Below are 15,324 nucleotides of genomic sequence, written 5' to 3' on the forward strand. Positions count from 1 at the left end.
TTTAAATTTGTACTCTAATAAAAATATATGAAAATTGTATTACAAAATAATGATAAAAATCTTTATTTTTTTTATATAAGTACTATATGAATTCAAAAATATTTATGTAAAGTTACATTCAAATGCAAACATTAATTGTTCAGTAAATATAAACAAAATATTTATTTGTTATAAACTAATTGGTAAATCTCAATGAAACTTTGCATAAGTCATGTTTAACACTTAATATATTTAAATAAAAAAAATTTAGATTTTTGTTATTTTAAAAAAAATTTTTGTTTATAACAATAAAACTAATAACAAATAAAATAAATAATCTATAAAAATGTGTTGCTCAATGAAAACAGAATGTTATGAACACAACTTTCACATGTATGTAGTTTGTTTAAAGCGTAAATATTAATATATGTGTTTTATGACTGGAGAATCTTCTTAAATGTAATTTATTGATTCTTTTCTCCATCCGAAATCTCGGAGCGATTTCCACCTTGAAAGGCCCTAGGAACGTTTTTAGGACATCAAATAAAGTTCCTCAAACAAAGTGAGCTATGTGGATTGGAAAAGATAATATCGTAGGAACAGGTCGAAAATTTGTTCCTGCATAACTACTTTCTATCGTAAACATTTTACTGTATCTATCATAGTTTTGCAGAACTACGAGTTTCAATCGCAAAAATAATATAACGTTCCAGTAATCATAGTTTATATTTTTATTTTCCCTATCTGATAAATAATATCGATATATTATCGATTTGAGCATCTGTAGGCATCGAGAAGCAAGGTGGGCGCGACAGAGAAGAAAAATGCAACTCACGTGGAATGAAATAAGGAAGAAAAACGGGGGCATGGAGGACGACCGGGGCCGGAAGTGGTTTCTTCTGGCTCCCCCGTTGGTCTGACCTGTTGAACCACCTCGTGACCGGAAGTACACTGTACAGCTACGGACACCGTGGCGGTGCCATTACTCTCCTTCACTCCCAGTTCTTCCCTCGATGCACAATGTGCTGAGGAAAACAACAAAGGCTTCTTTCTGCGTAAGGACAACTTATCACCACGTTGTTTACCTGATTACACGACTGTGATTCTTTCATCGGTTGTGATTTTACACCGACCGATGATAGTGGCTTTGTTCCTACGTCAATCTACTAGATTCTATGTTCCTTCTTTGTTATTTTTAATCTATTTTTATAACATAGGTTTTAACACATACGATGTAATTAATTTTATTCTATTTGAATTTGTCGCGCTTTTAATTAAAATTGAATGACTATTACTTTACTTATACTCAGTAAAAAATCAAAAAAGATCTTTGATCCCTGATTAATCAATCTTAATAAGAACACAAATCTCTTTGAAAGGGGAATAATCAGCCAAGATATAATATAGTATTCTTAATAGCGATGCGGATTTATTAGCTACGACGGCTGCGCAACACTTGGCAGAGCACGCAGGCCTGCGAAATTCGGATGGAGATGAGATAGGGGTGACCTGGAGGGATTCTGTACTAACAATAAGGAACGGATGCGTGGCCGAGACAGGTCCAGGCATTGTATCCCTGACACAATGCCTGCAGCCGGGGAACAGTATGTGCGCTATAATAATCTGTCACCCCATATAGCACCGATGCGTATGTCGCATATAATACACAGTTGGAAAAAATGTGTTGAATTTAACATAAATCGCATGATCCACTCAAATTTTTGAGTTAATTTTACACAAGATGAATATATTAGAAGGTAACACAAATATAATATTATGTAAGAGAATAAATACAAAGAAAGATAACATCGACACAGTTTGTAAACATACCGTGGGAACATATTTTTTTTCAGAAAATTAACATTTATGATATGTTAAATTAACACATATTTCATTCATTTGTCTTAGAATTTACGGTTTAAAACACATTATTTTTATGTTACTTGTTCACTTACTCGTAAATTGTGTCATTTTGACATTAAGAAACATTGAATATCAATTTCACAAAAAATCTTTAAATAACATAATCATGTTATGTTAAATTAACACTCGAATATGTTAAAAAATTCAAATTGTTAATACAAACGTGAGTGGATTCCAACACAAATACACAAATTTTCTTACTGTGTACGAGCCTTTCGGCCAAGAGAGAGAGAGAGAGAGAGAGAGAGGAAGAGAGATGGGGATTCGCCGCATCCCATCCGTCGATTCTGCAACGAGTGACGTCACTTTTGCATAGCATAAACTCGCTAGGGAAGAGTGTCAGAAAAATAACAAAGCAAGTGTACGTACGTACGTGCATTTCACATATTAAGTATGCGCAGTCTTGTCATAAAACATGTCATACTGTAAAAGGAGGGAGAGAAGAAAGAAGGTAGAGAGGGAGAGAGGGAGGAAGAGAGAGAAAGAGAGAGAGAGAGAGAAACATAGAATGAAGAATATTTGGATTACTCTTCTATCAGATGCGATAAAAATATCATTGATGAGCTTCCGTATGTTTACAAAGATGTTGAAAATAGTTTTTTTATTTATAATAATGGTGCTTTGGCGAATCAGTTTTTAATTGTCATAATACGATGATTTTTCCGGTTCTTTACTTGCTTGCTACACACAATCAATCGTTTACAATAAAAGAGTTAATTTTCATCATTTTTACAAATATACAAAAATCATTAGCAATTCGTATCTAAATATACTTTAACATCGTTAGAAAGTATATATTTTTAAAATTGTGTATTAAAAAAAAGAGAGAATAGAAGTAAAGACTATTATTTAGCTAAGTGTTTACAGCCTCATAGTATTTCAAAGAAAAGAAATATGTAGAACACAAATGACACCTAATCGTATGTATTAAGAGAGACTGCTAAATAACAACTTACTCTCTCTTTTTCTCTTTCTCTCTCTCTTTCTCTCTTTATTTAATCTAATTTGTATTAAAACAAAAATTGTTGTTAACCTTTTAATTATATTAAATTTTAGTCTTGCCTTGGTATCGTAGCATAGCAAAATGAATAGAAACAGTGAAATTATTTTTAATTTTTTTTAACTCGACATTCACGAATCGGGACGTTCGTTGATGCGCTGGAGTCGAAAAATAAAAAGGAGGAAGCACAGATGACGCTCAATCGCTGCCTCGATGTGTGCCGAACGTTATACGGCATTAGGAAGGTGAACCCTTGAATTAGGGCAGTTGGCAAATATCCAGATTAGGGGGCCACCACGCGAATTTCGTTGAAAGTCGGTTATTTCATGCAGTTCGTGCTACGGAGTTTGAATTTATTTACAAAAAATATAACTTCTATATTTGATTCCCAATAGCGATCATGCGACCGATTCCATAATTATATTTCACTTGGTTTACTGGAGTTTAATATTAGCAATTCAATTAGAATTTATTATTCACATAGATATTTTTATCGAGAAAATCAATTGATAATCAAGAACGCAAACAAAATTAATATAATATACATTTCGGATATGTGTTATGGAATTATTCGAAATAGATTAATTAAATTGAAATTATTTCGTTTTCTCTAGAAAACATAATAGAAATCTAAGGAATAATTCTAATCGGAATCATCCGAATAATTAAATACATGATAAGGGTGCTTGATTTAAAAATCCTTCGTGTAACTTCTTGCGGAATTTCATTAGCTGATTTATCAAATTTATTCTGACACATATCGTGCTGCGAAGGTTGGCAAAATGCCTCCTGGTCATATGCGCGAGATATCAGGCTGGCAAATTAGGTTTAAATATTTCTGCAAGACATTATGTGTTTCGACAAGTTGCAGGTGCACTCGAGTCTCGCGCTCGTCATAATTATACCGGCAATTTGGATACGTTGCAGTTTAGTATACTCAAGTTCTCAATTCTTTCATTGTACACTTGTCTCGCTATACAAATAAATATTTCATTCAATTATTTACTTAATAGATTCATTGTATGATTTGTATATATCTACAAATCTACACAAACAAGAAAGTAAATCGGTACGTAAACGGTTCATTATTCCGCTGCAACAATGCTGCAATTAATCCTAGAGAAAATTTTCCGCCATCCCTTATACATTCATTCATCACAATCATCCATTATGACGCATTACTTGGATAAACGCGAAGTGATCTTTCGCGTTCACCCTTCGGCGTCCGCCGCGTTGCGAATAATCCGCGACTCGACGTGCCAGACGCACGTACGCATGTACGCCGCCTCGCTCGCGTGTGCGTAAGAAACGTAACACTCTTAAAAAGAAGGGTATGACGTCACGCGCGAGGTGGTGGCACACGGCGCGTGCCGGCAGTTTCGTAGATGGGGTACGAATTATCGTGGCGTTCAAGGGTAGAGGGGGGCCAGGAGGGAAACGATCGCGAGCTGTACCAACACGGTGGACGTGGGGCGCGGGAAAGCTGGGAGGGGGGTGCAGGCAGGGGGCAGGCGCCCCGAGGTGTCCGCTAGCAAGCGGCTAAGCGAGGGAGCGAGCGAGCTAAGCGAGGGAACGAGCGAGCAGGCGGACGGGCAGAGCAGGGCAGAGGCAGGCAAGAAGTCCGCACGAGTGGTTAGGGTGTCGTACACAGGGGCTACGCTACGTGCGCGGTGGTGGGGGTGGGCGCGTGCAGCCGGCCTGCAGCTGCCTTCTCGCGTCGGCCCCTTTTCCCCCCTGACGCGACGGCCCGCTGCCGCGCGCTCCCCTCGCGCCCCTCTAGCCCGCCGAATCGCGCCACCGGCGCAGCCGCTACCCATTACCCCTCTGATTCGGTCGGTCGCGGGCACAACCCCTCCCGCTTGCTGGGGCCGGGGGGGAACCGGCGGGACCACAATTATAAGTAGGGGTGCACCCGGCCTTGCTACCTCCAGTCGAGGGCTGTACTCCGTGACGAGCACGCGCGCGCGCGCGACCACTCGTCGCTCACCCCGCACACGCACACGTGTGTCAAAGAAAACGCATAATATACATATATTGTCGCGCGGGAGTAGTAGTTCCCGCTGCTGAGCGAGGGAGGTAGTTTCACGAGGGTGAGAGGAGGACGGATGTACAAATCTCTCTTTCTCTCAGGAGAGGGAAGCAGCGCGGACGAGAGATCGCCATCTGTCGTTGAGACCGCGCCGATACAGTTGCCTCTGCGGTTATCGGTGGTTGTCGAGAGTGCCGCGGTGTGGCGTTAGTGCAGCCGGTCAGTGGCGCGTATATACGGTGAAGGAAAAAAACAAAAAGAGGTGAACGTACATCTTTGGTGAGCAGAGGGAGAGAGGGATAGCGACAGAGAGGAGTGAAACGTTCGCGGAGCGAAGAGACGAAGACAGGGGACGGAAAAGACAGAGAGGAGTGAAACGTTCGGGGAGCGAAGAGACGAAGACAGGGGACGGAAAGGGAACGATTCACCGTGGTGACCAGCGGCGTGACTTTGCGTCTGAGGGAGCGCGATGCATCCCTCCTGAACTTTGATACTTTCGCGTCGCCGATTCGCCGACGAGGACCATACGCGTTTCGCCGGTCGCGACGATCGGTACCAGTTCGGTACGAGTTCGAACCCCCGAAATCGGGGTTTCTCGTCGCCGGCACCCTCGTCGTCGGCGGGCGAAGAGTCTCCGTTTCTTATTCCACCCCGTCCGTCCGGCCCTTTTCTCCCCCTTCCCCTATCCGGGTGGTACGGAGGAGAAGGAGGGCCCCTTCCGCCGCGCGACGGGCACATTGACTTTCTCGTTCATCTTCGACTCGTCTCACACACGTGTGACGTATACACGGACGAGCCGTGCGGGTATCCTTGGCACCACCTCTACCACGACGGCGATTGCCCCCACCATCGGACCCTCTTGTCTCCCCTCTCCATTTCTCCCCCGTCGGCCCTACTTCTCGGCGCCCTTCTCCGTTACCGGAGGGAGTATTCCTCGCGGCGCGACTACGGCCGATCAGTGCGTGACTCGTCGTTGTTGCGGCGATTGGCGAGGACGAGAGCGTTGTAGTTTGTCGTTCCGTCAGTGCTCCCCTCGTTGGCTTTGGGAGGTATGATCGCGAGCGGGTTGATTGTGACTCGTATATGAAAAAGAAAGAAGCGAGAAGAGATCCACGACGGTCATCGGTGAAAGAGAAAGAAATATTATCCTTGGCTTCGTTATATCACCTAGATACGCGGACGCGACGAATCGTCGTTCCCACCCGGCGAGCCTCTCTCAGCGTCTGTCGTCCCACGGATATACTGGAATAAAGTGTGTCAACGGCAAGTGTGTAAAAAGTGAAAAGCTCCGCGTGCGATATTAAAATCTCGTTCGTACGTCTACATACCGGCGAAATAAATGATATTCGTCCGCGTACGGAGTGCACAGTGGTAAACGAGTTGAATTTAGCCGCGGTTTCGCACGGCGCGAGTACCACTCGGCGTTCGCGCGCACCTTCGTTCCGTTCGTTCGCTCGCTCGCTCGTTCGTTCGTTCGTTCGTTCGTTCGTTCGTTCGCTCGTCCGCCGCGTCGATTCGCCCGGCGACGGCTCGCATTCATCGAGAGCGCACCCCGGCACACGCGGTTCGTGGCTATGCAGCAGCCCCGCGGTATCGCGGCGAGACGCAGGTAACGCCGACGGGAAGACGCGACGACACCGAGCAGAGCGCGCGTGGATTGCCGCTCTCACATCCGCGCTTCCGCCGTCACCCGGGAAGCGCCGGCGGCGTGTAAACACCGAGGGATACGCGACGCGTCAACATGTGGACCACGATGCTCGTGTGGACGGCCGCCGTCGTTCTCCTGCCGACGCCTCGAGCGGTAAGTCCCTGTATATCCTACGATTATATACAGTTCTTTCTCTTCCGTGTCTCGACCTCGCCGTCGGCGAGCATTTTAACTCGCCAATGTTCAAGCGGGTTTAACCACTTCAACTTAAAATCCGTTCTTCACAATTTCTCTTTTCTGTCTTTTTTTTCATGTTGGTGAGAAAAAGAGGAAATGTGAACTGTGCAACAAGTTCAGCTAAAAAGAATCTCAGTCCCTGCACCAAACTGCGCTAGAACTCTCTCGTTCTTGCTAAATATCACGAACATATATCTATCTCACTTTCCAAAAGTGTACACTGGTTCAGTCATAGAAAACAGATTTCTTTAGTTCGATTCCCCGTTTTTGTCACGGTAATAAGGAAACTCGAATCTAGTAGCGCTAATGAGAAACCATATATCTGACGGACATTAACGTTACCACTATTGCCGGGTGCCAAGGTTGCCGTAAAACACGAGATACACACACACACACACACACACATTCACACACATACTACAGTCAACATCTGATTCCCAGAAATGACACAAATACGCGCGTTCCTCGAAATTATATAGTTGTACACAAATGAAGGGATTATTCGGTTTAAGTGTTATTCAATTAAAAACAATAGTATATTATATTAAAAACTATATAATTTTTCGATCACTTAACGGAAAGAAGACTGATCGACGGCTAGTTTAAGACGAATGTGTTAAACTCCGAAAATAGTCGTGATACATAGTCACGTGTTGTTGTAATTACTAGATATTAGGGAGGAGTTTTTCAACTTGTGTGTCGAATTACCGACCTTGGGCCATCGTGATTCGATGAATGAGTTTGGCTCGGCGATATTCGGCATCCGAACTAAGCGCCTCGTATGCAGGTATACACGTATACGCTATATCTTAACTCATAGAGAGAGAAAGAGAGAGAGAGAGATTGACATTGTTATTAATATACACGGGAAAAGGGAAGGCGCCGCAAGATGCGAAAGATTGGAATAGACTCGATGTAATCGGCTCGCCTTTCATAACGATCCATAATACGTTCGAGGCTCGGGTCGCGTACTTGCGTAATTGTGATTCTAAGCGACGCAACGCGATTAAAATTACCCGATGAATCTCTACGTAATCCCGCATCTAACATTAAAAAAGATACGAAGAAAGCTTTTGTGAGCCTTGATTTCGTCAAATTTCTATTCTGTAATATGTAATTTTAATCAGCTAATTCTATTCGACGAACTGGGTGAATGATGGCTTGCTTTCTGTAGCTTTATTCTTGAAAAAAGTCGCATACGAAATACTACACTAAAAAAAAATGTTCTAATTAAACCAATAAAAGGATTCGACAAAAATAGCATTTTGATGAGTAGACAGAATTTCTGTTATTACAATCAGAAATTCTGTTTAATCTCACAAAATGCCATTGTTAGATTCTTTTGTTGGTTTAATTAAAACATTTCTCCCAGTATATAGAGAAAAATCTATTATATATATAATGTATACTGTAGTATTTTCGTACATGACATTTTTCAAAAATACAGTCCTTAATTATAAATCCAAGTTGTTACAAATTGAACCAATTCGGGTTAATTCGAACGCGACATACGCAAGACAAAAGAATTGGACGAATAAATCAAGTCTGGTACCGCGAGAAACGCTTTTCTCACGACTCTCGACTTTTTTACGCGTGAAAATAAAACGTTAAATTTCTTGATTTATTTAGTTACAAATTATCGCGGTCGTGCGTCTCTCGTACATGTCAAGTTTCTATCGCGTTTGACAGTCGCGGAATTGAGAACTGACTTTCTTTTTTTCTTGCTTTCTTTAGTACTTAGTAATTCAGGTTTTTTTTTATATTACATAGCCTCTCTTAAACGACCGATTCCGAATGCGACGAGCGATGCATTTCGCGTATTATACGGCCCGTTTCTTCTCTCGGTTTCTTCTCTCCGCACGGATTCCGAGGGAATTCTTCCTGGGAGAGATGTCTCCCCGGCTTCCCCCTTCCCCCCATTCCTCGTACGTTCTTTCTGTCTGCTACGATCCTTCGCGTTCGTGAACTCAACTACCTTCGTGCTTATCTCTTAGCGTCGTCTACAGCTTTGATATATAGCAGCGAAATACGCAAAATTGACTTTCCTTTTAAAATCGTCGATTTTTCTGGGACTTTTAATCAACAGGATATACGTATTTCACTATGTTGTATTTATACTTGACAGTAAATTATTTTCTATCCTTTTCCTTTTTTTATTTATTAATATTTTTCTACGCTACGTTAACAGATTTATTAATTTGATCATCCTGTAATTATTTATTATTGATATTGCACGCAATTCTCTCAGTATTCTTTTTCAGAATCTCTTTTCTACGATTTTCTTTCACCATTCGAAAAGTTCTCTCTTACTATCTGAAGGAGTCCCTAACGGCGTATTCGGTGATGCACCCAACTCTAAATCTGGATGCACTCTTTTAGAAGTGTCTAGCCCCACTTCTCTCTCTTTTCCCTCTATATTTGTTCCTCTTCTCTCGCCGATGTTGCGACTAGCGATGATCTCAAACCGCCTTAGACTCGTCTCTCGATCGCTTACCCTATTTTCGATCTTCGTGGAAGATCTTTGACAAAATCCTGTCGATTGTTGGCGAGTGTAGAGCCCTTTGTTGTCCGGTACGGTGGCGAGGTGTGCATCGGGTGTTGCTGATCGTTGCTTCCTCAAGGAGACACGCCTCAAAGACGTCTGAAGGGTGGCCCGGGCGGCGAAAATCGTTTTGTGTGTGACGAAACGCATCGTCGGTGCCGTGTGTATCCGTAAATACGCGTGGCGGCCATTCTCCGTTCCCAGAATAACTTTCCAGCGCGCCAAAAATGAGATTCCTCATCGTGAGGGCAGCGCCGAGGTGCGTGAGGTATGTGTGAGTGCGTTATACGTAGGTACACCCTGGGAGCGTGTGTGTACGCGTACACTTTACCGCTTATTTGTTTTTAATCATTTACTTTCGTGAGATGCGAACTAACGGGACGGATCCCGACGAGTACATGCAATTGCATCGAGTGTCCCGCTTCAAACGCAATGCGCGATAGTGATTGGCAACAAAGGCTCGTTCTTATCGCTAAGGGCGCTTGTCTGACATCGAACACGACGTTTGTGTTTAAGTAAATAAAGCCAGGGATCAGGTAGCCGCATTTGTCTCGAACGCGAGGTAAATCGTATGTATCGATGTTTAAATGCATTATTCATTCTTTCATTTTTTTTTTAAATACTGATGCGGCGAGAGTTGTTCGGTTTCTTCGCAGTACAGTCCGCGAACATTTATTTTTATCTCGCGAGATCGTGTAGAGTAACTTATTTTCTGAACTTGACGTGACGGGATCTTTGTCGATCACGACTATGTACAATATCAAACGTACATGAAATATACATACGAAAGGATTTTTTTATTTGACGACCACTATCCATATGTCTGGATGTCAGCTGATGGAAACTACCTGGCGCTCACGATTATAACGCTTACTCCACTTCCCGATGACAAATAACGATGTTGCTAATGATGTAATCGATGCGTGCGAAATAAGCGAGCACGAGACTGTGGGAGTTCGATAAAGGAAATCTAATGCCGCGAGCTCGTCGTTCGGACCTCGCTAAAGAACTTACCGTTCGCTCTCGGCTATACAATATCTCGTGGGAAGCTTCGTTCAGAAGCGCATTTGTGTGCGCGCTCGTGTATACATAACACACACACACACACACCAATCACCATGTCTGCAAACAGCGTTCTTGGCGTCGCGACGACCAGGGTAGGAAAAATGTCTATCTGACGTTGGCACTTTACTCGACATATCACGACGATATTGACGTATCGAAGGAATCGTTAAACCTTGGCTATGTTTTTTTTCTCTTCAGCAATTATTTCTTTACTACTTTATTACACGTATATTTTTATATTGGATAATGACGATGCAAATATAAAGGCTGATCTCACGTTCGTATCGTAAGGCAAAGTCGCGTCTCGACAACGTGATGAGTGCACTGGTTAATCACCGGCAATAATTTTACGTCGCCGAAAAACCCGCTAATCGACTCGCCGTTTTTCACTTTGCACTTCGAGCCGGGTCTCTATACTCAGTAATTTCGTTAAGCAGCGCTTCGCGAGCCAACTAGAGCGTTGATGCATTTACGAGCTTGGTCGGCCGGCCTCTTTTTGCAGACGGTTTGCATCCACATGTTTCAAAAAGAAATATCCGTCGGCTTTAATAATAGCGCTCTGGTAATTCGTTAAGTGGCAAAAAAATTTTCGTTTTGAGCTTTTTTTTTACTCGGTAAAATAATATCTGAATTAAAATAAATATAAAGAAGACATATTTTTGTTTGAAATATATATTTTGTTATCAATGTTTCATAAAAATTTCAAGATTATGAATATAATAATGGTCATTTTGCGCTTGAAAATTTATTGATAACATTCTAAAGACAGAGCAAGGGGGACGACTAAATAAACTAAGCTCAACTTTATTTGACGCGGACAAAAACCAAAATTGTCGAATCTGCGGTAAATCGTAGCGTATTTTCATAATTCGATTATAATGGCGAAGCGTGGCGATGAACGGTATATCTCTTGGGATACGTCTCGTGTAACGAACGAGAGAGAGAGAAAGAGAGAGAGAGAGAGAGAGAGAGAGAGAGAGAGAGAGAATGCGTGGTTTTTATTGTATCGAAACTCTTCTCTCTTCCTGGGAGACGTGCGTGACACACGTTTGCAAAAACGTGAGCGCACACGTGCTCCTGCGGCGTTTCACATCATGGGGCACAAGACATCTCCCGTCTCGTGGATGGAGAGAAAGAGAGAGCTTCGTTTGATACCAGCTTCTTTTTTTGGTATGTCTCATGATTCGTCGCCAACTGTGGACCAAAACTACCGTTATTAAAAACATTGTACGCTTGCACGCGTTACAGCTATTAAAAAGACTGTCAGAGTGCTCTGTCATATTCAACGCCCCCCCCCCCCCCCGAAGAACAATATTTTCATGATTTCCAATATTCGCGATTTATATTTATCGAATATTTGATAGGCTATGTATTTTAATGTTTGCAAATTTTTTATTTTTTATATTCATATATTTTGTGTGAACCATTATAATAATTCTCAATTTTCAATGCATAATTATTTAGAATTTTTATCATTCATAAATAAAAACGTAAATTTTTGTTTAAAATCGACGTTTGATGATTTCACAATTTTAAACACTTTTAATATTAATTTCGGTCTTTAATATTCGTAGTTCTAGTTTGGCTTTGCAAAATTTCGTGTATCGACAAGCTGAACATAAAGAGCACTGATTTGCGTGTGTCCCGTTGAAGAAGTAAAAACGCACGTGTTTTACAGGTGAACGCTTCTGGGGTGTTTGAGCTGAGGCTAAAGTCCTTCGTGAACGAGTTCGGCAAGGACAATCTGGGCAAATGCTGTTCCGGCAGCGCGTCCAAGACAGGCGAGTGCTCGGGAGTCTGTAAGACGAGATTTCGGGTATGCCTGAAGCAGTACCAGGTAAAGATCGACACGACATCGCCATGCACGTATGGCGACGTTGTAACGCCCATTCTCGGCGAGAACAGAATTAATCTCAGCACGAACGTCGCTTTGCCGAGCTTCACCAACCCCATCAGGTTCCCGTTCGAGTTCACATGGCCGGTGAGTCCTTCACGTTTTAAATTCTAGATTCTCGATACTAGATTTTATGTTTATTTATTACTTACGTTCCATAGCGTGTTTATTTGTTTTAGAATTACTTCGAATGTTTTGGTAAATAAAGCTTTCGTTATAATCGAATAAGATTATATATACATATGTATATATATATATATATATATATTGGTTATCAATGGAAGGATATTAATTTAAAAGGATGTTTAATGCTTGAAAAAGAGCTTAAGAGGATAACAAAAAATTATTTTGATAACCCAGTACATTTTTGATTCGGAAGTCTATTAAACTTTCTATGGATGATATATATAAGTTGTGGCAAAACAACTTGCATATCTAACAGTAACATCGAGCATCCTATTCGCATAGGATATATCCAGCATTCAATATCATTATTGAATTATTAAACTCTCATGAGAGACGATGCACGTTGATGTACGATGATTTACGAGAGTCGTGCACGCGCTGGAGATTTTTTGCCGGAGCCTTCGATTAGCATAAACGTTTCGATGTGGGAAGTAAGAAATGTTGACAACCGTGTGGTGATAGATAACAAGTACAGTATGTCCTATATAACGTCGTACCGGCGGCAATGTATAACTTATAAAACATGCAGTTACAAAAAGAATGAAAACTACATGTATCGCTTGCGCAACATCATACACCACATTTTTCTGCAAATGTCCACACTCGCTAAATATCTCTGATGCGTTATATAATTAAAGGACAACTTCAGAGATTTCTTTCAATCATTAGTAATGCAAACTTTTTATTTTAGCAAGTATAAATAATTTCGTAACGATTTATTATATAAAACAGACGCCGCTTGTTGTTTTGTAATTGATACGCACGTTTCTAATGTAATAAATAGGAAAATTTTTAACCGGGTACCGAAATTAGACCGTGAAGATGTGAAAACGATGCAGTGCGAAAACTCGAATGCGTGGAAAAGAACAATGTTTTTATCCATCCATTTAACCAGTCACGGATGCTAATCGAACAAGTGCATTATCTAACTCATTTCCAGTAAACACCGGAACAAGATAAGAAACACGCGGAATTCGCGTGCGGGAATCGCGAGGAAATTATATTCGCGAGAGATCTTGAGTTAACGCGTGGACAAAGTCGAAGTCACCGCCCTTTGTAATACGTCGCGATACTATCTCGCACGGAAAGCACACAATTATTCAGTCCTGTTCTCGTCTCGCATAATCGACCAGTTCGTACGGAAGTCGTTCGCAATAAGTTTCGCATGCGAGACTGAAAACCTGTTCATTTTGTAAACTTCCGAAGGTCATGTCACACAGTTAAATCTATAGTGTTAACCTAACGTAAGTCGCCACTGCTCCTACTAAATATATCGTCATTTTTTACCAAAACGATAATTAAATATGACATAATTAAATATATCGTGTCAACTTGACACTATATAGTTTCAAATATAACCATTGTTTAACCGTTATTTTATAACGTATTGTTATAAAATAACGATACGATTGAGTAGGAGCAGTGGCGACTCACGTTAGGTTAAATTTGACACTATAGATTTAAGAGTGCATACATATCGAGATTATAATATTAGAGACACGATACCGTTATGACATTTTGTCTCGAAAGTCTGGATATTCCATTAAAAATGATAGAAACACCATCATCTCGTAGATGTGACGATATGAATTTAAAAATATGTGAGTGGATTTAAAATACGTTTGCGTGCGGTGTTTACAACTCGAATCGGCTGTTCATCATAGCGATGTAAATAATTTTGATGCGCGCGCGATATGTATGGGAAGTGCGTGCCTCGTGTAGTTGAGGGAGACGTTGCACGCGTCGGCGGTCGCGTTGCATTTGCAACAGGTCGGTATAGAGACGGTTGTTCTCGTTCTCAACGACTTTGATTTCTGCCTCGCTTGACGCGCGCAATTAACGAAAAGGGGGAAAACGTGCTTTTTCTCCATCCATTCTTTAATTCTTTCGTGTGCGCGCAAACACGCCTCGGCCGATGCGAACGTGCAGGATCGGACGCACTCTCTCGCATCTGCTTTTTCCCTTCCTACTTTCGCGCGCACATTGCAACGAGATCGCTGCGGCGTACGGACAGGTTGATTGTGTTAAAGGAATGAGAGAGAAAGAAAGAAAAACACAGTGAGCGCGTGTATAGGGGTTGCGTTTGCGTGGCACGTACGACGCGTGCTGCCGACGTCGCTTGCACGCGTGCATGCGCACGCAGCCGTCGCGTCGGTGCAACGAAATGAAAGAGCGAGATAGCGAGGGCACGAGATAGATAGATAGATGGAGAGGGAGGGAGGGAAAAAAGTTGGCAGATGCCGCAGAGAAACGGAGAAAAAAGCGAACAACAAGGGGGAGAGTGGCACTTGTCTTTCCCTCCTGCTGTTGTTGATGCTGCTTGCTGTTGCAGACGATGTTTTGGCTGTCACGGACGCCGAAATTTAAATGCGAATAGAAGTGCATAGATAATCGATAAAAATTGAATTAAACAGCAAATTTCGATATCAAAGTTTAAAGATATTTGTAATTTATTCTACATTTTATATACCCAGAAAGAAGTATAAAAAATCGGTGTTATCAATTATAATCGAGGAAGGACGTTCGTTGTTACATGATTTTATTCGTTATATGACGAAATATGTAAAGATTTTCAAGGTGTGTGTGATATAATGAGATTTATATAATTCATGAAATATTTATTTAATTCACAAGGCTTCAAACAATCTCATAACTATTGTGTAAGTTCATACTTATAATTTATAAGTAGCACGTATTTTTAATTTATTCCATAAATTTTCTTCACGTTTCCATAAACAGATTGATGTGCATTTAGGTCACTGACGTATTACACGTCAATGTACAGCATCTTTGGGTGCACGTCAATCGTCTCATATCGGTG

General features: G+C 41.6%; 1 protein-coding gene across 1 annotated transcript in view; it reads left to right on the forward strand.

The window, feature by feature from the left end:
* Positions 1-5,869: 5,869 nt before the first annotated feature.
* Positions 5,870-15,324, forward strand: part of Delta (neurogenic locus protein delta) — a 41,702-nt gene continuing 32,247 nt past the window's right edge. The window contains exons 1-2 of the mRNA XM_018445485.1: positions 5,870-6,732; positions 12,102-12,404. Coding sequence (XP_018300987.1) covers positions 6,673-6,732; positions 12,102-12,404 — 363 coding nt within the window. The 5' untranslated portion in view covers positions 5,870-6,672. The remainder of the gene's footprint in view (positions 6,733-12,101; positions 12,405-15,324) is intronic.

This window comes from Mycetomoellerius zeteki, unplaced genomic scaffold (assembly GCF_001594055.1).
Source record: "Mycetomoellerius zeteki isolate Tzet28-1 unplaced genomic scaffold, Tzet1.0 scaffold159, whole genome shotgun sequence".
In the NCBI taxonomy this organism is placed as follows: Eukaryota; Metazoa; Arthropoda; class Insecta; order Hymenoptera; family Formicidae; genus Mycetomoellerius; species Mycetomoellerius zeteki.